We start from the raw sequence: 25,126 nt of genomic DNA on the forward strand, positions 1-25,126 counted from the left end.
GCAAACTACCTGGGATACATATGTCGTTGCTGAGATTACGCTCATGGGCTAGAAATGTTAGGATTGACATTAAAAGAGCTCGCGATACACGGTTAAACGACGAGACAAAAAGTGACTTGTTCTTCGAAAACAGCTCTCGGCAAAAATTCACGTTGCTTTTCTCCGCTTGACCAGTGCCACCTCGCTTTGAGGGCCAACGCGTTTCCCCTTTGCCACGTCTTTTGACAACTACGCGAAGCCATTCTCCCTACGGGTTCGTGGGCACGATGCAAACACGCGGTCAAATAGCTATTACAGTTGACTTGCGGTTGCAAACGTAAAGTTTTGAATGTCTTGTTCTTGACTCGGAAGTGCAGTGGCTCATTCTTTTCTTCCACCGCCCCTCCCCCCTTCTTTACGCGGTTCTCGGGCGGACCTTACGCTGGTGGACAGAGCCCCCCCTTTTTCGCAGCCGCCTGTTACCCCTTGGACAAGGCAAAACCCGCCGCTTTCCTCAGAAAAGGGAAACAGTTTGCTATGAATAGCGCATCCTTCTTCTGGAGAAGAGTCCATCTTTTCGTTCACAGCATCTCAGGAGAAACGTTTTTCCCTCTTCTATGTAACTAGACTCATGTTTTTGCGCGTCTACTTGCGCGTCTTCTCTGCATCTGACAGTGACCTGTGGCCGGTTTCTCTCCGGTCTTCCTTTTCCGCGGAGCAAAAGCGCCCATCCTTTTGGGGTTTTCGGAACGCATTTTCGGGCCGCGACTCGCTGTTTTCTATTCTCAAAGAAACTGCCAGAACACCGAAAGGATAGATTGCCTGAGGGGGCAGACTCGGCTGCAACCCTTCTTCCCGTCTTGTGGACCCGAGGTTTGTTGCCGTGGTCACCTTTCGGGAAACGTGTGTACAAATTGTTCGCTTAACACGTTTCACGACTTGCAATTGCTTTGGCGTTTTCTTCTGTGTCGCTCGGGCCGAAAGTTTTTCCACGTGTTGCGCTTTTTTTCTTGTCTTCGTCGGCGGCTGTCCCTCTTCTTTGGGCACGAAGTCCACATTCCATCCTACTCGAGTGCTTTCTAGTCTGTCTGGATACTCGTAAGTCTGTTTTTTCGCTTTCGGTGCTGTTCCGCCGCCTATTCTTCGGTAGAAGCCGACTTTTTAAGATAACATCGGAGCGAGGTGGCCGTATCCCGAGTGGGACGGGCGCAAGCAGACAGGCCGCATTCTCACTGTATCTCCTGTCTTGAATTATAAGCTTCTGCACGGGCTATGTATGCATATCTCTTCACGCAGTTCTTGAAGGGTTTCACTGGTTCTTTATAACTGCAGCCGGCAGCACAGACCGTCACTGAGGCACAGCTCGAGCCGACTCAGACTGCATGCAAGCCGCGTACACTTCATTCCCCGTTTTTCCTTACCGTTGTCCACCATGGAGAGCTGCCACGCGTACCACGGACAGATCAAAGACGGTCTGTTTCACGGGAAAGGGACTCTGATTTACAGCGGAAATGAAAAGTACGAGGGGGAGTTCGTGTTCGGGAAGCGCGAGGGGCACGGTCGCTTCCTCTACGCCGACGGAGCCACTTACGAAGGGAAGTGGGTCGAAGACCGCATCCACGGCCAGGGCGTCGCACATTTCGCCAGTGGCAACCGGTACGAAGGCCAGTGGGAAATGGGCCGAATCAACGGCTTCGGGAAGCTTTCGTACAGCAACGGTGACGAGTACGAGGGCGAGTGGGTGGACGGGAAGATGCACGGTCGCGGGACCTACCGCTACGCGGAGGGCGATGTCTATACAGGGGAGTGGCGCGACGATAAGCGCCACGGAAAAGGCAGTGTGACGTACGTCAGTGCCAAAGGTTCCGTGGTGGAGAAATACGAGGGCGACTGGGTGAACGGAAAGATGCACGGTCACGGGAAGTACATCTACAGCGACGGCGGCGTCTACGAGGGAGACTGGATCGACGGGAAGATGCATGGAAAGGGCACTTATGTGTTTCCGAACGGCAACGTGTACGAAGGCGAGTGGGCTCACGACATGAAGGACGGCTACGGGGTCCTGACGTACCAGAACGGAGAAAAGTACGAAGGGTACTGGAAGCAGGACAAGGTCCACGGCAAAGGCACACTCACTTACACCCGCGGTGACAAGTACATCGGCGACTGGATGGACGCAAAGAAGGACGGGGAAGGCGAGCTCATCTACGCGAACGGCGACCGCTTCAAAGGCCAGTGGGCCGACGACCGAGCAAACGGATTCGGCGTCTTCACGTATGCAAACGGGAACCGATACGAAGGCGAATGGACAGACGACAAACGCCACGGACGCGGAGTCTTCTACTGCGCTGAAGACGGCAGCGCGTACGAGGGCGAGTTCGTCGGAGGGAGAAAAGAAGGCAATGGAATTCTGCGTCTCGCGACTGGCCACCAACTCGAAGGCACCTGGTCTGGTGGACAGCTCGTGCGCGTCACGTCCTTCGTCTTCGCCCAGGACTCACCATGGCTCAATGTCGACTTGTAAACGATGTCAGTTTTTTCTGCGAGCACGGGTTCGCTTATCCATGCGGCAGAGTAGCAGCTGCAAAGAATATCCCATGCAAATGCCCGCATCTCATGGTTCCAATATCGATGCCCAAGGATCCCAAGAAATCCACTTTGAGAGAAACAGTTCCGGTCCACCCTCTCGGAGCAGTCTTTCGGGAGGCCCGAGTTCAGAGCGAGAAGGGATTGACAGAGCGGCGTTAAGAACCACTTCAAAAACAGATAATGATTGTGAAAAAGCATTGCGGGGGAAAGACCATTCAAAACTATTAATGGGAGAATAGCCAGGCGCTATTAAAGAAAAAACAGAGTAGACAGCTGGGGCCGGAACTCCGCAGTGATGTCCATCGCGCGTGCGTCATTTCTTCAGACAGTACGAGCCGGTTCCTCCCAGGCGCAGCATGCGTCGGGCACCCTCTGCCGTTTAAGTCGACTGTGATGCCTTGTCTGTGGAACGGGAAGAGGCACCGAGCGTGTTTGAGTGTGTTCGCGGCGTTCCTGAACGTCTGTGTGCAGTTCTCTGTCCTGTTGCGTTTCTGGGAGTTCTGTCTAGGTGAGAGCGAATCTCGTCAAGGTCGGCATGTCTGTATGTGTCGACGATCTGTATGTGCATGTATAAATGTGTGGATGTTCTCCAGAATCGTGACGCGACGCCGGTTCCGCACAGTCTTCACGTTCGCTTGCTTTCCGGCTTCGGTGTCGTGGTTGCCTGGCGCGAATGGTTCTTCAGACGTCACACGCTCCCACTGCCTTCTGTTGGATTTCTCGTCTTCTGTATACTCAGAGACAAACGTCTGGGGGGAGTCCTTTGTCAACGAGAGAATCGTGACGCGGGCTGTCACGGCCTCATGGGGTGCGTAGTGATATTCATAGGTGCAGAGACGAAACAAAAAAGCGTTCACTCATTGAGTCAGTGAAACGCGAGAAGGTACTTTGAGAGTCGGGCGGTCTGCGTGTTCGGTAGGTGTCCCGCCGCCAGTGCATCGCGTTCCACAGGCGATGGGGCGATGTGCTCAGAGAAAGACACGCAACATTCAGCAACGATGTCCTTTGATTTACCCCTACGGGCGCTTGTTGACGGCTTGGCAATAAGCCGTCGTTCTTCTGCAGAGAGCCTTTTCACTAGTTGAAAGGATAACTTCCCTGGCGCTTGCTCCTTTCTCGCGAAGAATGGGTTGTGCTGGAATGACCCAAACGGACATGTATTGAATGTGGAGCTCTCCTTTGTCACTCTCGTTCTTGAGCCACAGGTTTCTTTTCATGGCGTGGAGATACTGCTTGTGCATACTATTCAAGCTCCGGCCAACTTCTTTGTTGCATTCATTTTTTTAACTTGCCTGTCCTACGCGCTCCAGCGGGTGTGTCGTTGGAAAAGAAGTTTTTCGGTCTCTCCAAAGATTCACCCGAGTCCACGTGGACCGTTAGCCGTGTTTGTACGCAAGTAGCAGTATACACCTCGAGCTGGCGGTCAGGTTGCCTCTTCACAGTTTTAGAGTCCCTCTCGATGCGGTTGTCGGCTTCTCCTTTTTTCTCCGTGGATACGAAACAAATCATCCACGTTGACAACTTGTTCGGTTCAGCCGTCATTCCTTGCGGGGTTACGTAAGGGTTGACTGACTTTTGGGATGCCGGCAGTACTGCGACCAAAAGTGATCGGCGAGTTTTCGTTTTAGCTTCTGGCTTCAAATACTTTTCCTTACATACAGAAAGAGCGTAAAACTATGAGTCACTGAGGGTCGCACGCACAGGCAGGATACATTCTTTGCTCAGATGAATTGGCACTCTAACACAATATAGCCGCTGGGAGGGCAGGATTCATCAACGGCGAATCCATCTTAGACAATATCCACCGCACATATCCAGTGTAAGGTTAAAACTTAGTGCAGCGGTATGTATAGCATTGACCTGACCTCTTCCTTATTTCAGGGAAACCGTCGCTAAACGGCAAGCCTGTAAAATCGAACAATTGGTTATTGTAGTTCACGAAAAGCTGCAGAAAAGCACGGTAGAACCGGCGTTCTTCGTAGGTCACTCCGCGTGGTGCTTGCTGCGAATGGTTATCGTATTCTGAAATTAGAAAATGGGAATTCTTTTCACTCGCGCAAATGGCCTGCTGGTATCAACGATCCTGATAAACTCGAGGTAGCGATTCGCATATGACTCAATGAATAGGATCGCAGTGCAGCAAAGCAATTTTGGCATTATTGTACAGTACCCGAGACAGACTAGGCCACTGTTCGCAAATGCGATAACTATTTACATGGAACGGACTACCTCCTCACCGCTGCTAAAGCCCAAGCTGCGCTCGCAGCCAGGGGCCAATGGTATTGCTCCTTAGGGTACGGTGACATTAGACACACATGGAACAGTAACCAAAGAACCTTGTTTATGTAGGGATTCACAGAAAGCACGAATTCCACGGCGATTCTGAGTGCTCATTCAAACAATTTATCTCATGCAGAGGCCCGTGAAAAAACAAGACTCTCTTGAATTCCTGTTCGCCTCCTGAAGAGGACGAATAGCACATTTTCAACCACGCGTCCTGCAGGCGAAAATGGGAGGGAGCAAGAGACTAGCAATACCGTATATCTGATTCCCTTCAGCAAAAAAACATAGGGATGTTGCCGTCTCAGTTGTTTATGCTAACCTCGATTGCAGAGAACTGCACAACAGCTATTCCATGATCTTGTTTCTTGTACCAGTCAATCAGTTGTAGGCAAGTGTGATTCGATTTTGACAGCTGGTGTGCCCCTGAAAAACAGGGCAGCACGGGGATCGAACACAACTAGACTTGCGACAAACTGTGGAGGCTTGAGAACACGTCGACGAGCTACACTTCCACGGCGTCCTGTCACCTACACTAATCTTCCCTAAAACCAACACACTGTGAGGTCGAAACTGATGCTTCTGCAAAGCCCGTCGCGTTGGTGTAGCTCGAGGACAAGTGCTTGTCTCTATCTTTTGTCGTTGCGAAGTCACGGTGTGAGCTCTCCGCTGTTTCCCATGGTAGCTCCAGCACTGCTTGGAAACTGGCGGAACCGCATTTCGAGTCTGCATGGCGATACGCTCTCTGTTTCCGGGATTGGAATTCTTTGCAGGGCCTTTCCTGAAAATCAGGAACCTTTCCTGAAAGCCAGGAAACAAGCCAGGCCCTCAGGAGTCGTTCCGCAGCACTTGAAGAATTACTGGAGGAACTTTCGGAACTAGTCACACTACGCTTCTGTACACATCGGCAGCTTGCACCGACTTTGATTTATAAAGCCACATAGTAGTATGTAGAATGTGACGAAAGACCCTGACCAGGTTTTGCCACTGTTTCGGATGGTACTCGCGAGTAAGCTGCCAGCCTCTGCATGTTGTGTATCTGTTCCGTTCTTTGCGAACATAAAATCCTCAATCATTTCATGACTTTTCTGTGTCCCTGCCTCTTATTCTCTTTTTATCCTCCAGGATTTTCGGGTCACAAATGCGAATTGGTTCCCTCAGTCGGCATCCTTCGTTCGACGACAAACTGTTGGCTGCCTGCGCAGTCAGTGGCTGGTAGGCAGCGTGCCTAAGTGGCATCTTGCACCAATGTCTTCACAGAGCCTCTGAATCGACAGTGAAGATGTCTTCGATTCTCCAAACTGTAACTTCTCAGAGGTCTCCTTACTGGTGCGTTTTCTCTGTTCTTTTCGCCCGCGAAACGTTCTTCTTTTCCTTGAAACGCTTACCAGAATGGGGCAAAAAGCTAGACGAAGCCGTATATCTCTAGTCTTGCTGTCGTGTCGCGCGCTGAGGGTTATTTGAGCGCCAGAGCTTGTCTGGGTCAAACCCGGGCTTTCTGGCATCGCGAGGCAATTGTTTCAAAGGAAAAAGAATGCGTCATTGTCATACAAGATGGAACTGTGCTGATCGTCTGGAACGTTCGTTTTAGTGCCATTTTCAGAGTTGCCATTTTTAAGTTAGAACTCGGGCTCGCCTCTCGTCAAATTCGGTGACGAGACCTTGCTATTGGCCATCACCAGCACCGTCTATCTCCGTTGAGAAAAGGGACAGCTGTCCCTATAGGAATGTCGGCATCTACGAGTCGGACACGCTTCTGCATTCTTCCAGATTTTTTGTCTCAGAGATATACACCTCATCCTCAAGTTCATGCCTCTCGCGTGGAACTGGGAAACGCGGGCTGCTCGGTCAGCCGACGCCGTTCAGTCCTTGATTCCGAGACAGACAACGCGACCTCGTTCGTTCTCAGCATTCAGCTCTCTCGGAGAGTCATACCTCTGACTTGTTAACGCTCGTTTTGAACTGTGTCTACTTTGGTTTATTGTCGCACTCTGTTTTGCTGCCTTTTCTCGCTTACCGCAGTGTCTGCATCAATGCCAGGGAGCCGTTTCTCATCGTGCTTCGTCGTATCTTACGTAGTGGGTGGTTCCTGGGAACGAGTGAGTGCAGAGAGAGGCGCGCACAATGGACTATGGCTTCCACCCTGTTTGGAGCGCAAACAAAATAAAGCACAAGGACACGGAGACGCTCTCCCCGTTGCATAGGATAGGTACCGGCCGGGTGCGGACAGCCTGAGTGTCGGCGGTTTATCTTCTTTCCAGGAGAGGCATTTTCTTACCACCTACACACGAACCTTTCTCCGTCTCGTTCTTGGCCGTGACTCGACGAGACAATCAAACTATCGTATGCCAGTGCCCTTCAGCATTCTGGGCATGCCGTGAACACGTCTTTTCGATACCGTTTCTCGTCGCTTCATCGGCTCTTTGGATCTTAGCCCCGCATTCGCCAACATTTTGTCTACGAGTGGACTTATTCCTGTTCATTCGCCCCCCCCCCCAGCACGCAAGTACATCTACCTTGCCCGACACCCTGGTTCCCTGCAGGGCGTGATCCTGCTTCTCACTTCTGGATTCGCCGGAGGTAACTGGGAGAAGCAGCGCACTGTCCTTTAATGGGTACCGTGGAGCTCGGGCACAACCACGCATCGAACCTTCAATCGCGTTTTCACAAGCGCTCTGGCAGACGGACACAAAAGACGCTTTAGACCGCCGGAAGCGGCCACACAGGGCTCTGGATGTCGAGCATTCTTTCCGCGTTTTGGGTTATGTAAGCAGGCCGCTCCTTCCTCCTCATTCAAAATAAAGGTTCGGCTTTCGACGGAAGGGGAGAGGCAGCATCCTTCCGGGGCGTTGCGTGGGTGCACTCTGAAGTGTGAAGAGGGCACAAGTAGGAATCGCTGGCGTCAAGACCGTGTCTCTGATATGGCCCAAAATGGATGCAGATAATTTCAGGAAGCTCACAGCGATCCTCGATGTCTTGGATCGCTACAGAAAGTCTTTGACGGCGGCTTCCTACCAGAGCTTCGCTGTGGATAAGTCCCGTGGCAGACGGTTCTCGCGTTCGCCGAGTGTCCCGCGTTCCAGCTATGCGGGCAGGTTGCCATCTCACTCACTTTTTGTGAGAAACAGTACCGTTCTGAAGCACCATGGTAAGCATCCGTCGGATATGGCATGCATTATGAATCAGAACAACTGGATGTAGATTCCGTGCTACTCGTGGTAAATGGGGTTTCCTAGGTTTCCATAAAGTACCTTTTGTACAGCGGTACTAACCGCAGATACACTTCTGTCTCAGACAGACGGAACACATGGTGCTGTCGTGGTGCCGGCGTGAGACGCGCACCAATGTAGCTTTTTGGAGAATCCACGCGTGCACGAGTTCTTGCAGTTTATCGAATTTGGTGCCGTCGGAAAGTCACGGTGGGCTGTATCGGAGCCGATCGTGAGTTAGATGGACTGTCTTTTCACAAATTTGTAGGCCTGCAGTGCGGTTGAAGCCGCATTTAAACCGACTGGAGAAGTCGAGGGTTCAAGGGACTTTCTGTCAGTTCTATAGACCAGCATGTACTCCTGCGTGACTTCTGTTCCCGAAAGGACACGAATCTCACTGATGGACCTATGGCAGTGATCTTCACCGTTGGGGTTTTCTTTTTCAGTAACTCTCTGTTGCTCGGGATAGCGCAGTTTCCTCTCACTGGTCATCAGCAGCCGATGAATCGCCCCGTCGCCTGTGGTGCGTTGAGTTTCCAGCATTTGTCTCAGATTGGCAGCGGAGACTGCTCATTCGAGTAACCTTCTCCAGCAAGATTACAGCATGGGTGAATTACCTGCCAGTCGAAGGCACCGAGAGCGAACATTAGATGCTCTGGTCAGAGCGTTCATAAAATTTGCGGCAGACAGATCTCGACACTTTCGGGGCTTCAGACGAGCACTTGCAAGATTGTTTCCTCTCACTGACGCGCTTCTTCCCTGTTTTCTCACGTTGGGCGCCCCTGCAGGTGACTCTAGGCAAATGGAGGACTGGCCAGCGACGCCAGTCTCCACCATTCAACGGAAAATAACAATGCGGCGTGCAAAGACCTTGCATGTGCGTCGGCAACCTCCTGTGCGGGCTTCCTGCCCTGAGCTTCCAGAGCTTCAGAAGCTTCAAGCCGACGTCAGCGGTGAGGCAAAGATTGGGAAGGGTAGGGGAGTGAAATTTGTGTCATGATGAAAAGGTGGTGTGGTTGCTCATTTTAGTTAAGCGTTTCTTTTCCAGCTGATACTCAAGCGGTGTTGCCGTATGGGTGCACAGAAATGTTCAGCGGGGAAATGCTTTTGCGCCATAAGGTAGAATCGACTTTCAGCTTTAAGTAAAACGGTTCTAGTAAAAGCCAGCATTCGCCCTTGAGTCGGCGCTTGAACCCCAGGTGGATCTTCGTCCTCTCAGAGGCGCGTACAACTGTCATACCCGTCAGAACCACATGCGCTTCAGCATCGCCGTGCTCTTTGGTGAAGGCCTACGAACCTACATGGCTTTTGTCAGGGAGCGTGACGAGGACTTGGTGACACTGGATGGGATGAGTTGGAGGGGCTTTTCATCGTGGAAGTGATGCACTGCATGTGCCGTTTGCAACTCCTAGGTTTCAATGCCTGTCGACATTGTGCCTTCTTGGAGACACATGTGCATCGCAAGAATGCGGCGGAGGTCTGCGTTTCTTCGCTCTGGCAGTCCTTTCAGCCGTCATTTTCCAAAGAACGTTTCTTGCCTTGTGGCCTGACCAAGGTCAGAGAGTGTCTAGCGTGAACGGTATTTTCTAACTCAGTGCGCGGTGTGGAAATCAATTCCGTCCAAACCTAGGACTTGTTACTGTTTGCGTCATCAACTTATCCTGAAATATCCAGGCTGCTGCCATGGGTTCGCACTCTCCGTTCTTGGCGTGCGTGTGTCGGCTCAGAGTTGGATTTGCGCCTTCAGAAAATGATAACAAGCCGTGGGATGGAAAAATGTTTCGACGAGGCGGTCGCACCTGAGGACGAAGCGAAAAGACAAGTGAGGTTTTTTCGGACTAGAACGGCACCGTGGGTCGTCGGACCTTTACGCTGAACAGCGAGGACCAGGAAGGAGGGCGAAGGATGCAGAAGATTTGCGAATGTGTTTCTGTGTACATTCACATCTCTGTGTATGCGTGAAAGTGGGTGTGTCTTCCCTCGCCGTTTGCTTGGCTGTTGCAGGCTACTTTACCGTCACCCGTGTGGATGATTGAGGAGAAAAGGGAAAGGGGGACTTTGGAGATCTGGTGCAAACAAACATGTTTATCCAGCATCTTCGGGACGAATCAGCGCATGCGTGGATTAACCATGTGTGTGCATTTGTGAAAACCTCTTTCTTTCCCTCTCTTTTTTGAATACATGCACACAGAGTGCATGCAAATGAAGACTGCAGAGCCGTTCTGCTTTCTCAGAAGCATATCTTTGGCTAGAGACATTCTGGGTACATCTACGGCTTTTGCATGCAGGAGACGTTTGAGGCAGAGGCAGTTCGAAAATGGTCTTCACTGAGTGACGGCGATGTGTTCATGGACCTGGACGACTCAGATGACGACTCTCTTCGACCGGATGTTGTCTTCAGTGGTGAGTTGCGTCGATTTGCTGTTTCTGTCTCAAGAGAACAGGCTGCGAGTTGCTCGTTTACGCTTCGCTTTTTCGAAATCATCCGTCTTGTGAAGCACGACCTTCTCCAGGAGTACAGGCGGAAATGTAACATTATTTTGTGTTTTAGCCAAGAGACGCGCTCGGCGCTTTTCCCGTAGACCCGACAGAATGGGCCGGCGTGTGCAAACCGACTTTCTGACATTGCGTTTCATTCTGTTCAGCGCATGTGGTTTTGTCTTCGGTAGCTCTTGTCTCCGTGTCTGGAAATTTGCCCACATGGAGCTGGAGTCGGTGGTGACATGAGCGACCGTTGAAACTGCGGGCAGAGTTTTCTGCAACTTACCGCCGCGCGTCTCTGTCCCTTGTGTGAAGGAAAAGAAGAGACACGAAGAAAGGCGGGGAGGCTCGGTTTATGCATTCAGCCAAACCCAATTTACATTTCGTGGCATCTAAAGTAACTGAGAAACTCGAACAGTAACCCACGTCAATTTCGAGCTTGCCTTTCCTCATGCAGAGCCTTCATGCCTCCTGCGAGTTTGTCGCTACACTTGCGGGATCGCCTCACAAGCTGTTACGATTTGCTGTTAGCTCCTGTTCGGATCCAAGCAAAGGTGGAGAGTCCGTGGCTGCAACCGCTTTTAAGTTCAAGTTGGGGAGTTCTTCGTTTGCAGCTTGCCTCAAATCGAATAAGCCGAGAGGGGGAGGACCCCAATGGAGTTCCTGTTTGTTGGAAGCTGTTGATTTTCGGTTTTAAGTCCCCGTTTGACCAGCGTTGGAGCTCCTCGTTTTCGTCTGTAGGACAGAGGTACAGCCCGTAGCAAGCGCCACTTTCACATATGCGCTCACGGGCACAGAAGAGCCTAGGTTACAGGACTCGGTTTGCTGCACTTTTTCTTTCAGATTCCGTTGGATCCGTCGACTTGAAGAGTCTAGCGGAAATGGAGTTCGAGGAAGTCGACTTGAACCACATCACGCCCAAGGTCCTTGGGCAGCTCTTCGACCGCGTTTTGGACTGTCTTCAACTCGATTTCAGAGATCTCATTGATAAGCTGAAAACCCAGGTGAGACTCTCCGAATTCTCTTGTAAAGGCAAACCTGTGGGCGGACGCGGAATACTCGGCGACGGACCTCTCACAGACTCTGATTCACTGCGTCCTCGGCAGCCCTGTCGCGAGAAGGTCGCTTCAGTTGTGAGAGGAAGTTGCTTTGACAGGGAGAGTCCTGCGAGGCTGCTCGCTCCGACAAGCTGGACATATATCGTTGCACAGCAGGCAGAATCGATGATTCTCCACCCAGCAGCGTCGCTGTTCCTTTAAATGCCGCAGATGTCGTAAACTGTTTTGTGTGCGCTAACTCTTGGCCTGCAGAATGGGCATCTGAAACAGGACCTCATCTCGATGAAGAAGAAACTCCAAGATGCGGTTCGCACGAATGACGAGCAGGTGCGTACAGGACAAAGTTATCGCCGGATCCGTGGAGTCTGAGCAGCAGTGTGTGCCTTTGGAGGCATAAGTTCTTCATTGTTTGCGTTTGTGCTTTTGTGCATCCGTGGTCTTTTGAGTGGGTTTAGGTTCTCTCGTTCTTCTGTCTCGGTGGAAGGTTGAGTTAAAACGCGTATGGTTCTATCGCGGACCAAGGGAATTGGTGAATCCCCTCTTATCGATTTCTTGTGACCTTTCCGGGACGGTGCATCTTCACTGGTACAGAGGTGCCTTCCTTATTCTTGCCGGGATGTGTGGAGGGAGTCAATGCCTTCGTTTGTGTCTGAGCGTCGAGCGTGAGTGCGTCGCCTGTTTGTCGAGAAAGTTGACGGTCGCTTTCAACCGAAAGGCAACCCAAGAAACCTGTGCAGCTGTCTTCACGTGACCGTGTTCACCGAGAGGACAGTCAAGATCTTCGCTTGAGCAGCGAAAACTCAGGCGTCGAGTTCCTTTCCTCGCTTCTCCGTCATTCGTCCAGTTTTGTCGTCACGGAAGCGAAGGGAAAGGGCCTTGGGTCTACGTTTCTGCGAGTCGCGCGTGCTTCTGGAGTGGAAATGCGGAGTGGCGTAAAAACGTGGAACTACTGAGCTCCAGGTGGCACCCACGGCTATTATGGCGACAGCGCGTGTAGTGGCGAAAGGAGAACAAGGCGAGGGAAAGGAGAGACAATGATACGTTCGTGTTAGACGTACTTTTCGAGGGCATGTTGTGCGCCTTGGAGTGATTAATGCTTCGCTGCACATCGTCGTTTCCCGTCGTCCAGGTTCAAGAGTTGAAAGATATGACGGAACGGGTGGCGGACCTGGGGGCGGAGACACGAGAGCTCACGAGACAGCTCCGATTGATGGAGTCACAACTCAAGAAATATGCGGTAAGTTTTTCTTTCAGTTTTTCGCGTGTCTCCGCCACAGCTGTTCACACGAATCTGTAGACACGAGGAGAGGTGCGAGGGACAGTCACATCTGCACAAGAACGCCCAGGAAGAAAAAAAACAAATGGAGCTGCGCAGACGCGAAGCTACGAGAACTAATGTGCAAGCACAAGTACGAACGTTGACATCCTGATGCGTATTTTAAGATCCACGAAGAAACGATCCGTTGCCTGCTCCGCGACTTTCTGTGCGTGTGAACAAACCTGGTCTTAGACTTATATGTTTCGTGAGTGTGACCGCAAAGACTTCCACGTGATCGGGAGACCGACAACACTCCGGCCGACGATTCTCACCTTTTTCGACTCTCTGCATTCTCGCGTCTGCGTGGTGCGTGTCAGGAGCAAGACCGAGAGATGCAGGCAATGATCCGCGAGAAGCTGGCCTGGGAGGCGGAGCGACAGCAACTCAGCGCACAAATTCAAAAGTTGACAGAAGAACTGGGAACTCGCGACGAGGGCCAGCGAGTTGTACAGCTTCTGGGCGACTTGGACCGCGTCGAGGCACTCAATCAGGAGAGAGAAGAGCAGCTGAAGACGTTGACAAAGAACTTGGAGGCGAAGGACCGGGAGATCGAGTCTCTCACGTTCGACTTGATGAAGCAGACGACTATGGCGGCTCCTCGTCGAGACACACGCAGCAGCATTTTGTCTCCGCGAGTCTCTCTCGAGTTCCTCGCGGGTTCGCTTCCTCGAAGGTCCACTGTTGCTCGTCGCCATGTTCAATCCAGGAGCTCTCTGCCGCTGGCGGGTGCGTCATTAGCTGGAGAGCTGCAGCTAGCTACTCAAGAAGCCGAAGAGAAACCTGCAGTCACCGTTGAAGAGTGAGTTTCAAAAACAACGCACCTGTCTGACGTCTCATAATTGACGAGTGTGGTGAAGGTTCCTTTTAAACTTTCTTGCAGAAAACGATGCCTCGCCTGCGAATGTCATCAGAATTTATGTCCTTTCTGGGGAGTGCCTGTTCCACAAGGAGGACGGCTGGCTGCGTTTCGAGATCTTCTTCGTACCTCTCGAAGAACTCCTGGATCAGAGCCGTGTGTACCTCTTGTTTCTCGTAGCGAAAAGAGTTTCGCTCTTCTTGTGCCGTGCAGCGAGTTAGAAAGTCGCGAATCAACGCTTAGTCAGGCTTCACTACTCTACTCCTATAGTGCCGACAAGAAGGGGGGGGACTAATGCGTCGGCGGTCAAACGCGTCGGAGTCAACAAAGATCGAGTTTTCGCGACAACCAGTGGCCTCTTTCCTTGCACCGGATTTGTTCATTCGAAAAGCCATGACTAAGACGTTTCTTTCTTCAGTTGAGTGTTTTTCGTTCTCGCCCAAGAATTTCCTTTCTCCGGGCTGTGGAGCTTCTTCCCGTTGAGAAGGTCCCTTTTTCCTGTTTGAAAGCTCCTCTTTTCGTGCTCGAGAACGCGATTCTGACTCCTGCATCTCCTCCAGACACGCCCAACGACTGGAGGATGCGCACCGCAAGTTGGAACAAGCTCTGTCGGATTTGCATGAGGCGACTCGAGTGAACGACGCGCTTCGGAAGTCGGTCAGCCGCCTTCAACGAGAACTGGATGAGAAGATCAAAAACGTGAAGGACCTCGCGAAAGAAGTTGAGGTGAGCTGCTGCCAGATGTCGCGTGACTTGACAGGGGGAGTTTGCCGCAGAGGTTGTTTCCCGGCTGAACGGTCGTTTGCTTTGAAAGTTCCCTTCTCACCGAGGGTCCTAGTCAAAGTCTCAGAAGTGAATGTGAATGCTGAGTGGGCGACAGAGACATGCGTGGAGAAACGGGCTTTTTCGGCATGCGTGCCTCGTGGTTTCCTACGAAATCCAATCTCCAGATCGAGGCGCAAGTTTACTTGTTTATTTGGAGGCAAAGGCGTTCTGTTGCTGCCGACGACGCGCTCGACCAGTTTGTCTAGAGAACGAAGGGGCGTTTGCTTTTCAGAGAGGCTTGAAAGGGATTAAAAGAAGAAAAAAAACTGGATATGATCTAGGTATGTCAGTGAGGAGAAAAAGGAGGAAGGCGAATTCAAGCTTGCAAATTCCAGCTTCTACTTCACAAAAGATCGTAGAAATAAAATATTAAAATAACCCGATTCCGTCTAACAGCGAGATTTCTTCTCTGATATCTGGGAAAGAACGCGCAAACTGCAGAAGATTCAGAGGTGCTGCAAAAGGAGAAAACTTGCGTTGCGCGACTAGAGCGTTCCAGCAACGGAAGGGCAGTGTCTCCCCTTCGTACGCCACAGAGTTGTTATTTTCTGTTTTTTTTCATAAAAAGTTCAGCGGCAAGAACATTCGACGCGAATGGTTCTGAAGGTTTTAAACAGTTCACATAAATCCTGGAAGGAAACAGCGTCTTACATGCATTGCTGCTTTACCTAGGAGCGTATTCTGAACAGTATGTCTCCAGCGATATCAAAAAGTTCGTCGAAAGATAATCTGTTTTGGAGCCTTGCTTGCCGGTGGTCTGTCCCCTCAGAACAAGGATGAACAGCTTCACAGCGCAGAGGAGAAGCTGCGAGATCAGAGTTTACGCCTAGATGCCAGCTGCCTCAAACTCTCTGAGGCCGAAGAGACAAATCGAATCAGAGAGGCGGAGTTGGAAAGGCTTCGCGCAGATCTCGCCGTAGCTCGGGTACGTTTTCCACCTTCGTGTCTCTTAGATCTGAACCTCTTCGACGCCCCGAGTCCATCGATCTACGGGTGCCATTCGAGGTCTAGGACTAGTTTTTCTTAACTTGGCAGTCCCCAGGCTTTCTCAGGAGCTCTTGCTTCTCTTAGTTGTCTTGGTAACGGCTCACCCACTGAGATCCCTCAGCAATGTATTCTCCACTCAATAGCAAACACTCTGTATTCGAATAGAAGGCCCGAGTTTGCGAAGATCCTCCGATTTTCATACTTCTTTGAATACGTTTCTCACAAATCCCCTTTTTTGTGAACAGAATACCATCGTTAGAGTTCTCCCCCGCTAATGTGCCTTTCTCGCTGTTTTTTGCGGGACTGTTTTTGATGCTACGTCTACAGGGTGAACTCGACGTCCTTCTCAAGCAGGGCGAGGGAGACACGGTAGGAGCAGTGGACGACAACATTGCCCCACTGAACTGCCTTTCAACAGGGCTAATCGTGGCAGATTTCGATCCTTTACGACACTAAGGGGACTCCACATCGGCTGTGATCTCAGCGTGATAGATGTTGTAGCTCTATCACTCTTCGTAACAGTGAGGGAAGACGACTTATCAGTTGAGGACGTACGAAGCAGAAAGCAAATGTAACGAGGTGTCGCATATAATATATATATATATATATATAAATATAGTACGAGGATTGTCTTACTGCAGTAAGATTGATTGAACACTAGCGAGAGTGTCTGGCTCGTTATATATTTACTTACGCTAGCCACTGCCTTCGTCGGGTATGTCCTACTGCGGCGACAAAGCAGTTTCTGGCTTGCTACATTCATTACACATTCCTTTCACACTGCTCTCCATTACCAATTCTGTGCCGACACCAAAACCGATGTTTTCTTTTTCGAAAGTTTTCCCGTTTACATTACATATCCCTTGAGCGGACGCAGTTCTCGTGAAAGAATGTCGCGTTATACTGGGTTCCAAGAAAATCCTGAACATCCTGAACAAACACTCGGGTGAATAGATCTCTCGCATTTTTAAGTTGTGCTAGTGTCCTAGTGAGGTTTTTGTCTTCTGTTGCATGCAAGTGACTCTGACTGGAGAGACCAGTTGCATCCGTCGCGGATATGGCTAAAGTGCAAAGTTAGCCAGCTCCATTATCAAAGGAAAATTCGTTGTTACTGAATAATGAGAAAATAGTAACTTAACCAGATGCTGGTCTTAAAGGTGCTGCTAAGAGTCCAGGGTTTAGGCTTTGACAGTGAATCTTCCAGGATTTACGATTTCTTATATGTCGAGTCACTTCTGCTGTTGTCGCTCAATGCATGGGCGCTTTGTCGATCGCCTACTCGATCCTTCTCTTGATCTTGTGACTCGAGAGTTCTTCTGCGTGCAGACTGGAGAATCTGCGTTGCTCTTTCGTATTTCGCTGACGTCTTTGCTCGCAGAAGAGAGGGAAATCGGCGGGACATGCAACACCCGAGAGTCAGAGCCGCAACATAGAAGACATTGAGAGAAGAGCGACGGGGACGAGTTCGCTGTTCCTCGCTTCCTCTGTGTCGGTAGACGCCGCGTAAAGACCTCAAAAGTCTGGGGGCAGCAGCTTTGGGATCCCGTCTCTCACATGCGTTTACCGGTGTTTTCGCTCATCCTTCGCCGCATGTTTCCTCAATCACTTTTTTTCAGAGTACAAACCAGACACTGGTGGAGCAGGTGAACCACCAGGTTGAACAGATCCAGAAGCTGGAGAAGGAAGTTGTCGACTTGCGCGAAGAGTTGAACGCGAGTCGAGGCAAAAATGTATTTTTAAGCGAGGAAACAGAGTACGTGGGCTCTGGACATGCTCAGACACTACACAGTTCCACAGCCCCCTAGGCACTTCCGAAAAGTCTCTCGCTGTACCGTTTCACCTTTCTGTGTCTCTCCAAGACTTGCCTCGTATAGGTCGTTTGAAGGTATTTGTAGGCAGATCCACGTTCTCGTGTGGTTTTCCTGACCATCGTGTTGAGTTCACTAAGCGTAGTGATATCCAGCCTATATTCGAACCACCAACATGTCTAGACGAGGTACGCAGAGCCCACGCTATTTTCCTTGGAAGTTTCTTCCTCTCGGGGCTATTGAAGACGGACAGTTAATCTCGGTGCGGCGGCATTGTTTTTTGTGTGTTGTGTCTTTGTATCGCATTCACGCGTTCGAGTATTTCTCAGTGGTGGGATTTGCGGTCATCGCGTGCATTCTGGGGCATCGATCCGCGGTCGGGTCCACGGTTTAGGATGTAGCCCACTGGTCTGGCTTGTTGAAGGTTATTCTCTGCCTTCAAAGACACTGCAACGCATGTTGTGCCGATATGTATGAATTGTATCTTTCATCTAGAGCACGCAAACTGCGCCCTTGGTTTGCGAACGAGCATCCTCCTCAGCTGTGACAGTCATCGGGATTTCATACATGCAGTCAGGGAAAGCTCTTTTGGATTCCTCGGCGGAGTTCTAACTCACGCAGATACCCTTCTTCTCGCGTAACGCGTAGCTGTGGATTGTCGCATGCTGTCTTTTTGCCATCTATTGCTGAATCCAGAAGACTCAAGAAGCTGTTGGAAGAAGAAACAGGAAAAGCTGGAGAGGGCGACCTTGCTTGGCGTGAACGACTCGCAGAAGTGGAGGCAGAGGTACGCGGAAGTCGAAAGGGTCAGTGAGCTTTGAATTTTCCTTTCAAGTCTCGATTCTGTCTCCTCGGTCTCCAAGTCACACTGTGGTTTGGTGCAAGCCGTGTTCTCTCCTCGTCCCCCGGACCTTTTTATTGATTCGGGCGCTTGGGGAACTAAACAGTGTTCTCGTTCTGCCTGCAAGGTTTCGACTTCGTCTCCCTCCATCGGTTGTCTCGACTTCTCATTTCTTGTTTCTCGTTCTCGTCTGCTCAGTGTCAACTGTTTACGCTCTCGTCACTCGAGTGCTTCCTCCTGTTCTTTCCACTTCACACGTTTCCCCCTCGGGTTGGAAGGACCCTAACGTTAGGGCGCGTTGCGCAAGGAGTGCGACTCCTGTTCCAGTGCATGCTCGGACTTTTTGAGGAGAGAAATGCGGAGCTGCTGCGTCATCAGCAATGTAGCTGTAGTGGCTTCCCTATTTTCATTTTCGCACTAGACTTGAAAACGTATACACTCCTTCAGACGGGTGGGTGCGTGATTCAAATGATCTTTCTGGTCTGTCGTATGGCTCGGACCGAGCTGGCATCGGGTATCCTTTCGAGGTACATCGCTAGAAGCAGTGACGCGCGAATTAAGAGCAAAACTCTGCGAGTTCCAACTTCCCATCGTTTCTTCACTGGCCAACTGCTTCACTTTCGCGAGCCGAGGTGTACAGCCATGTCTAGCAGTCACGGAAACTTTTTTTTCAGCTGGAGGCAGAACGCCTGCGAGCACTCCGCACTGAAGAGTTGGAGCGGCAAGTGAAGGACCTGGAGGAAGACCTGCGCGTGCTGCGGCACATGGAAGCTGAGATGGAGGCGAATTTGAAGCAAGAAATTGAGATTCTCAATGCACACATGGACGAGCAAAAGGCGACGTTTTCTCGGGCGGAAAAAGAGTTGCAGGATCAGCGCGACGCAGCCGAAAACGAGAAGGCAGACCTCGCCACTCGGCTCGCGCGCGTTAACGAAGAGCTGGAGCGGCTCCACAGGGCAGAAAGTCTGGCGCTCGCTCTCCAGGCCGAGCGCGACGCGTTCGCCAGAGAATCTCGGTCTCAAGAGGAGGCTCAAAAAGTCCGCGAACTCCTCGAAAAGCACGCTGCAGATCTGTCGGAGGTCCGGGAGTCGATAGCGGAGCTGCGTCGGACGAAGGAGTGTCTGGAGACTGAACAGAGTGAGTTGGAACGGCGAGTCACCGCGTTTACGCAAGAGATGGCAGAAGTCCAGGCTCTGTACCAAGACATGCACAGCAAACTGAGCGCCGCGCTTCAAAGCAAGGAAGAGGGACGAGCGCGACTTCTCGCTGCATGCGAACACATGGAGAAGGGCGTGGATGCGAAGCTGGAGCAGATGCGGAGAGAGCTGCGGGAGGAGTCGGAGAAAGAACTGGAGCGCAGGCGGCTTGTGGGGCTCGCCAGCAGCTTGCAGGATAGTGTTCATCGGCTGGAGCGGGATAACGCCGCATTGCATGCGAAGCTGCAGGCGGCCGAGCGAGTCCGAGACGAGTCTCCTGAAAGTCAGAAACGCCTTGAAGCTCTCGAAGCAGAGAACCAGGCCTTCTCCCGCCAACTCGCTGATCTGCGATGTGTAAAGGAGGAGAACGACAGACTTCTGCGCCAAGTCGAGGACCTCAGGGGGCGGAACGCGGATCTCGAGGTGCTCGTTGCGACCACGAAAGGCGCAGCCAGTCCGGAGGTCGAACGCTTCCAGCAGAGCTGCCGTCGCTTGGCTGCGCAACTCAAAGTGTTGGAGGAAGAAGCAGCCTTGAAGGCGCGGCAAGCAAATGCAGAGAAAGACTCGCTCCAAGACCGATGCAGACACCTCGAAACCGAGTTGCAAAGCGCCTCGGAAAAGCTGCGTGCCGCGGAACAAGCAACGGAAGACTGGCACGGAAAGTACGAGATGTCCACGATGGAGAACGAAAAAATGAAGGTGCGTGGTGTCGCGTGGGTGGCCTCTCGAGAGGGAAAAACGGGAGCGAGTCTTCTGCCTGCATCTCAGTCCCCCGTGAAAAAGAAAAGTTTCGTTTCGTCAGGTCACATCTCCAAAACGAATCGCATGCAGATGACAGGGCCTGTTGTAGCTGAAAGAGCAGGACGGCGTGGTTGGGTTGGAGCGGTTTTTTTGGCTCCGATTTCCACATCGGGATGCGCGCCGTGAAACCTTGTTTCCTTCCTCATAGAAAACAGTCTCAGGATCTGTTGGTGAATTTGTCCTGTTCGACGTGCCTACTGTACCAAGGGGCCGATACATAGCACATTCGCAGTTTCATCACACGCGAGATTCCAAATAATACACTTCGCAAAGACTATTGCGAGATGCAGGGCTTGATGTTCAACTTGGACTCTGCGGTGTCCATTAAGTTGATGCCTTTTCGTTAGGCCGGACGAAGCAGAGGAGGCAGTCTCTTGTTTCTCTCTTCAATTAGTCGTTCAGTGTTCTTCCCTCCGGGCGCGCATCGTGACGTTTCCCGGCTGACGCGGATGTTGACAGTTGTTTGGTGTTGTTGCTGTCTGCCGTTCCCAATTCCGATTTCAGAACAAGCTCGCACTCTTGACAGAGCACCAAGGCCGTTTCATGGAGGATGCTGCGGAACACCAAAAACTGTCTTCTCTCATGGAGAAGTTGTCTAGAGAGCTTCTCCAGATCCGCGGAGATGTAGCCAAGATCAAAGATCTCGGAACGCGAATCCAGGATGCACCTTCCACAACTGTGTTCAACGTCGGGTATCCGGAGAACGTCATTCCCATGGTCAGCGTCCACGGGGACCAAAACAAGGAGCAAACTGTCAACATATCAGGTGAGACGACTGCCTTTCTCTTGGGTGATCCTTTGCGTCTTAACTCGCCACTTTAACAGTAGCCGCGACCGCCCCCATAAGCATACGGCAAGGCCTTGCACGGCTTGTATTTACTAGCCTCCTCAGTTTACGTTAAGGAATCTTTTTTCACAACGTGGACCGTCCTATTCAGGAGCATCCTGGTACATTCGATGCTCTTAGGTGTCCACATTCTTATAACTTAAAAGGAAGAAACAGAGACACTCTAGTACCCAGAGCAAACATGCAGCGACTGTCTTCACGAGAAGAGCGTGGGCGACGTACTTGGGCAAACCTAGTGTTTGAATGGACTAGTTATGTGCTCAGCTTGACCTTGAGACGTTTTCCGTGGACTGCGGCTACGCGGGTGTGTTTGTTCGAAGTCGCAATCCGCGTCTGATCGTCTGGCACAGACACTCGATGGAGCATTTATCCAATGATGTTGAACTTCTGACTTCACTGCACGCTTCAGGCATGTACGACCTGCGCATGGCGGCAGGCCAGTACGCAAGTTTTTCATCGACCGCAAGCAGCCGCGCAGCCACTCCGCTACGCAGAAACTGCGCTTCCTCTCTGTTGGCCAGTATTCGCGATGGCATTTCCAACAGCAACTGCTGCTCGGCTGACGTGGAAAGTCGAATGACATCTGCGATAGACAGCGGGGGAATGACCTACTTCTTTCCTCCGCCTACTCGCCGTCCGCCGGCGACCTGTCCATCACCCATGGGCAGTTCGGTTTGGGACAAACAAGTGTAAGTTGGGGGGAAATGTAGGGGGCCAGACGAACTCTTCGCGGATCAGAAACTCCTAGAGAACGCCCACCTCGAGTGGCCGAGTTACCAGTGAGAAACTGCTCCCTCCATCCCTTCCATTCGTCTGATTTTGGTGCACTTTCGTCCGTGGGATGGTGGGCCGACAGCTGCCTCTTCTAAAGCTTGCCGCACTTGCCACGCCCCGTTTCAGAGAGTACATCTTTTCTCGGCTCTCAGACTTCTATCGCTACTTTCAGCGCAACTCAAAAGGCTTGTCTGCTTTTTGTGGGTAGCCCTTTCTCCACAACGGGGTGTGATTTCGGTGAGGAAAGGAGCCTCTCTTCCGAGAAGTGATATGCATGTGTACGCCGCATCGATGTTCCGGCATCGCCTGCCCCCCGAGGCCAGCCAGTGACTTTGTTGCCGTTTACCTAGAGGAAATAGGGATATCGCGGAGATGTTTTGTCGGCTTTAATTGTGAGTGAACATATGAACGAGCTTTTCGGCGTCAACTTCGCAGTGTTAGTCTGTGCTCGCTATTTGTAGGTCCAAACCGTCGACAATCTTACGATTCAGGACCGGCACTGAGGCGCCAGCATTGGATTCTTTCTCCTCCAAATCCACGAGTAGCGACACGCGCTCGGAGTTTCATCCTGTCACGCCAGGTGTTCGGTGGTAACCTGCACTTTACAGGGGCGCGGAATCTGTCGCGTTACCGCTTCAGTTTATGCTTGCTCGTTCCCGTGCAACACACATAGAGCAGTCGCGCTCTCTGTGAACATGTCAGTTCGAGGGTTCCAGCAGCAACTTTACAATGGCTTTTTGTTTTCAGAGTCTTTGCTGGAGATATGGAAATGCACAATCTTCACTTCCGAACGAGTGCTCTGTCAAGAGGATAAGAGTTGCCTTGTATTTGTGCGCGTCGCGTGAAGCGCGGACCGTGCGTCTTCCCTAACGCCTATTGATGACATCGCAAGGGTTGTTTTTTCAACGGTTGCGTTCTGTCAAATTTTGGGATCGGCACGATTCATCTGGAGCGTCTTCATTTCAAACGCAACTCGTTTTCCAGAGCCGCAGTGCTTTTGGAATGTGAGGTGACGAAGTCGGCGACGAATGTGCCGACCGTAATTCATTGAACCTGGAAGCTGCACTCAGAGTGATGACCGTCCTCGAAATGTGATGCATTTTCCTAGGTAAAGGTTGCAGTTCCTCTTTGCCAAAGCATCTCGATTTAAGGGGTTGTTGAGCCTGTACCCTGATAACATGGCAAACAACAGAAGTTCAAAAAGGGATGGGACTGTGGGGACGGAGCTAGCCTTCCAGAATGGGAAATTTCACTTTGTGGTGGTAATTCTACGTTTCTTCAGCAGCGCGATATCTGACTGTGTCGTATTTGTGTCCACCAGTGCGATTGGTCTGGTGGGGTTCATGTTTAGCAGGGATGTCATGTTTTTAAGCTACCTCTTCGCTTGCTTTGTTCTGTACTGACATCGTTTTTTAAACGTTACCAAAAGTCCCACTCGAAACTCAACAATGAGGCGATTGGGAACCCATTATTCCTAAAAGCTGTAACCGATGTGGTATGACCTTGACGTCGTAGGATATCGAATCCCACTACTTTTAGTCAGCATGGCTGTCTATATCAATATTAAGGGAGTCTTACTCGGTATCCTAGGTGCGTATAAGACCTCTGCTTATTTTAATTGAGTCTTCTGGTTCTTTGGACACACCCCGAAGTACTTATGCTAATTTTACCTGGCTGTGGAGTAGTATCTCAAACTGGTAACAGCAAACTCAGCTTCACCGGGGATTCGCGGCAGCAGGTTACACGTGGGGAGGGGCGCCTAGAACACTGCCGATGTGAAATGACTAAGCTTTTTTTCAAATGGTTCTAGCAAGCCGGCAGGTATCGATACTGCTGCGTGTCGTTCAATTGTAATTGGTCACATCCTGCAAGGTTATGCGATTCGGGAATCGTGGAATTTTTCCTCGTCGTGCTGGTAGGGCTTCACCGTTGCAGGCTAGAAGTGCAGGCTATTGGTAATTGACACACTGGAGAGCACGGTAGGGCCTCTGTATCTCGCAGTCTAGCACTGAGCTCGAGGAACGGTGGCATGTACTCTTCCTTTGTGTGAGAGAGGGAGGGGTAAACTAACTGCGAAAAATGATACTTGCGAAGGAAGAGTCTCCACTGCAGTGAGCAAGGTTAGAATCGCGCAGTCTATGGACTCTGGGCAACTCAAGTCGCTTTGAGTTTCGCCTTGTAAAGCGCTTCATAGCTGAATCCAACACAGTCGGAAGGACAAAAGTACGTTCCATCTAAGAGCACGCGGAAATTCTCCGTTCGAACCTTTTGGACAAAAAAATAACTTTCCTAGGGCCAATTTTTTCCACGCGATCCCCCAAGCACTCATTCTTTTAGCGGGTGGGTGATTCTGGGTCGTCCAGTGAACAGCTACATAAATGAGTTCTCACTGAGATGTTCTACGGTCCACGTCGGCCCTGCACTCGTCACCTTGATCGAAGTGTATAGCATTTTCCTTCAGACCCTTTGATCACGGTGTGTACAGCCCCCTAGTCACACACTGACTAGTGAATTGTACAATTCTGAACACGGGTTTAGGCAGACAGCTTCCATATCCAAAGAACTGAGTTTGGAGAATCAGAGAACTGCTGCCGGCAGCGATAACTAAAAGACTCCCGTCTTGTATACTCGTAACGCCCGGTAGAATCAAAGGGAGCTGTGGTGCTTCCCCTGTATACAACGGCGGTCAGCCACTCTCTGCTGTAGTACAAAGCTTTACGTTATGTGCGCAAACAACGAAGGTCCTTGTGGAGTAGATCCTTCTTGGGGGGCGGTTTCTTGCAGTGCGGCCGCCCTCTCACCACAAGACAATCTGCGCGAGTAAGGCGTGTGGCGTGTAAGCGCGTTCCTGTCGGGACCTATCTCGCGTGTAATTCGCTTGCGGATTCACGTCGACTTGCTGCTTATCCCCCCAAAGCCACGTGAACTTTGTACAGCGGTCCATCCTGAGGTCACGGAGCTCACGAATCTTGAGTTTTTAGGTAGAGCGTGGCGCAGGTTAGGAATGAATGACCAGACGTAGCATTTGGGTGTCACACCGATAGCCCTGAAGAAATGAGAAATTTTAGCTCTGAAGTAGGTCCGACCGCACGACATGTTTCCTCGCGACACAGTTTCGTTTTTTCGTGGATTCGTAAGTCATGGTAAGAGGCGAAGGCCCCTGTTCCCTGAGACCAAAACTGGTCTGACTCTGCCGCGAACATTAGACCTGCAAGGCGCGGCACAGCCGCATTCGTGCTTTTTTCGCAAAGACGGCTCGTCTCGCAGGATGTGTTTA

The 25,126-nt window shown here is 51.2% G+C and overlaps 3 protein-coding genes across 3 annotated transcripts; 2 read left to right on the plus strand and 1 right to left on the minus strand.

Moving 5' to 3' along the window:
- Positions 1-509: 509 nt before the first annotated feature.
- On the plus strand, positions 510-3,265 carry MORN1 (membrane occupation and recognition nexus protein MORN1). Its single transcript, XM_002364249.2, has one exon. It carries the CDS (start codon positions 1,412-1,414, stop codon positions 2,501-2,503), a length of 1,092 nt encoding a protein of 363 aa, XP_002364290.1. The 5' UTR covers positions 510-1,411; the 3' UTR covers positions 2,504-3,265.
- A 2,918-nt stretch (positions 3,266-6,183) lies between these two features.
- Positions 6,184-23,342, plus strand: TGME49_310450 (myosin heavy chain, putative). Its single transcript, XM_018782626.1, has 17 exons — positions 6,184-7,996; positions 8,846-9,010; positions 9,785-9,879; positions 10,346-10,460; positions 11,382-11,542; positions 11,849-11,923; positions 12,726-12,833; positions 13,232-13,713; positions 14,331-14,496; positions 15,365-15,520; positions 15,910-15,951; positions 17,199-17,335; positions 18,087-18,177; positions 18,906-20,126; positions 20,733-20,994; positions 21,485-21,764; positions 22,311-23,342. Exons 1-17 carry the CDS (start codon positions 7,780-7,782, stop codon positions 22,441-22,443), a joined length of 3,906 nt encoding a protein of 1,301 aa, XP_018635567.1. The 5' UTR covers positions 6,184-7,779; the 3' UTR covers positions 22,444-23,342.
- Positions 22,812-24,793, minus strand: TGME49_310455 (hypothetical protein; the record flags this gene model as incomplete). Its single annotated transcript, XM_018782627.1, has 2 exons — positions 22,812-23,019; positions 24,651-24,793. 2 exons carry the CDS (start codon positions 24,791-24,793, stop codon positions 22,812-22,814), a joined length of 351 nt encoding a protein of 116 aa, XP_018635566.1.
- Between the last annotated feature and the right edge of the window lie 333 nt (positions 24,794-25,126).

Source organism: Toxoplasma gondii, chromosome XI (genome assembly GCF_000006565.2).
Source record: "Toxoplasma gondii ME49 chromosome XI, whole genome shotgun sequence".
Classification (NCBI taxonomy): Eukaryota; Apicomplexa; class Conoidasida; order Eucoccidiorida; family Sarcocystidae; genus Toxoplasma; species Toxoplasma gondii.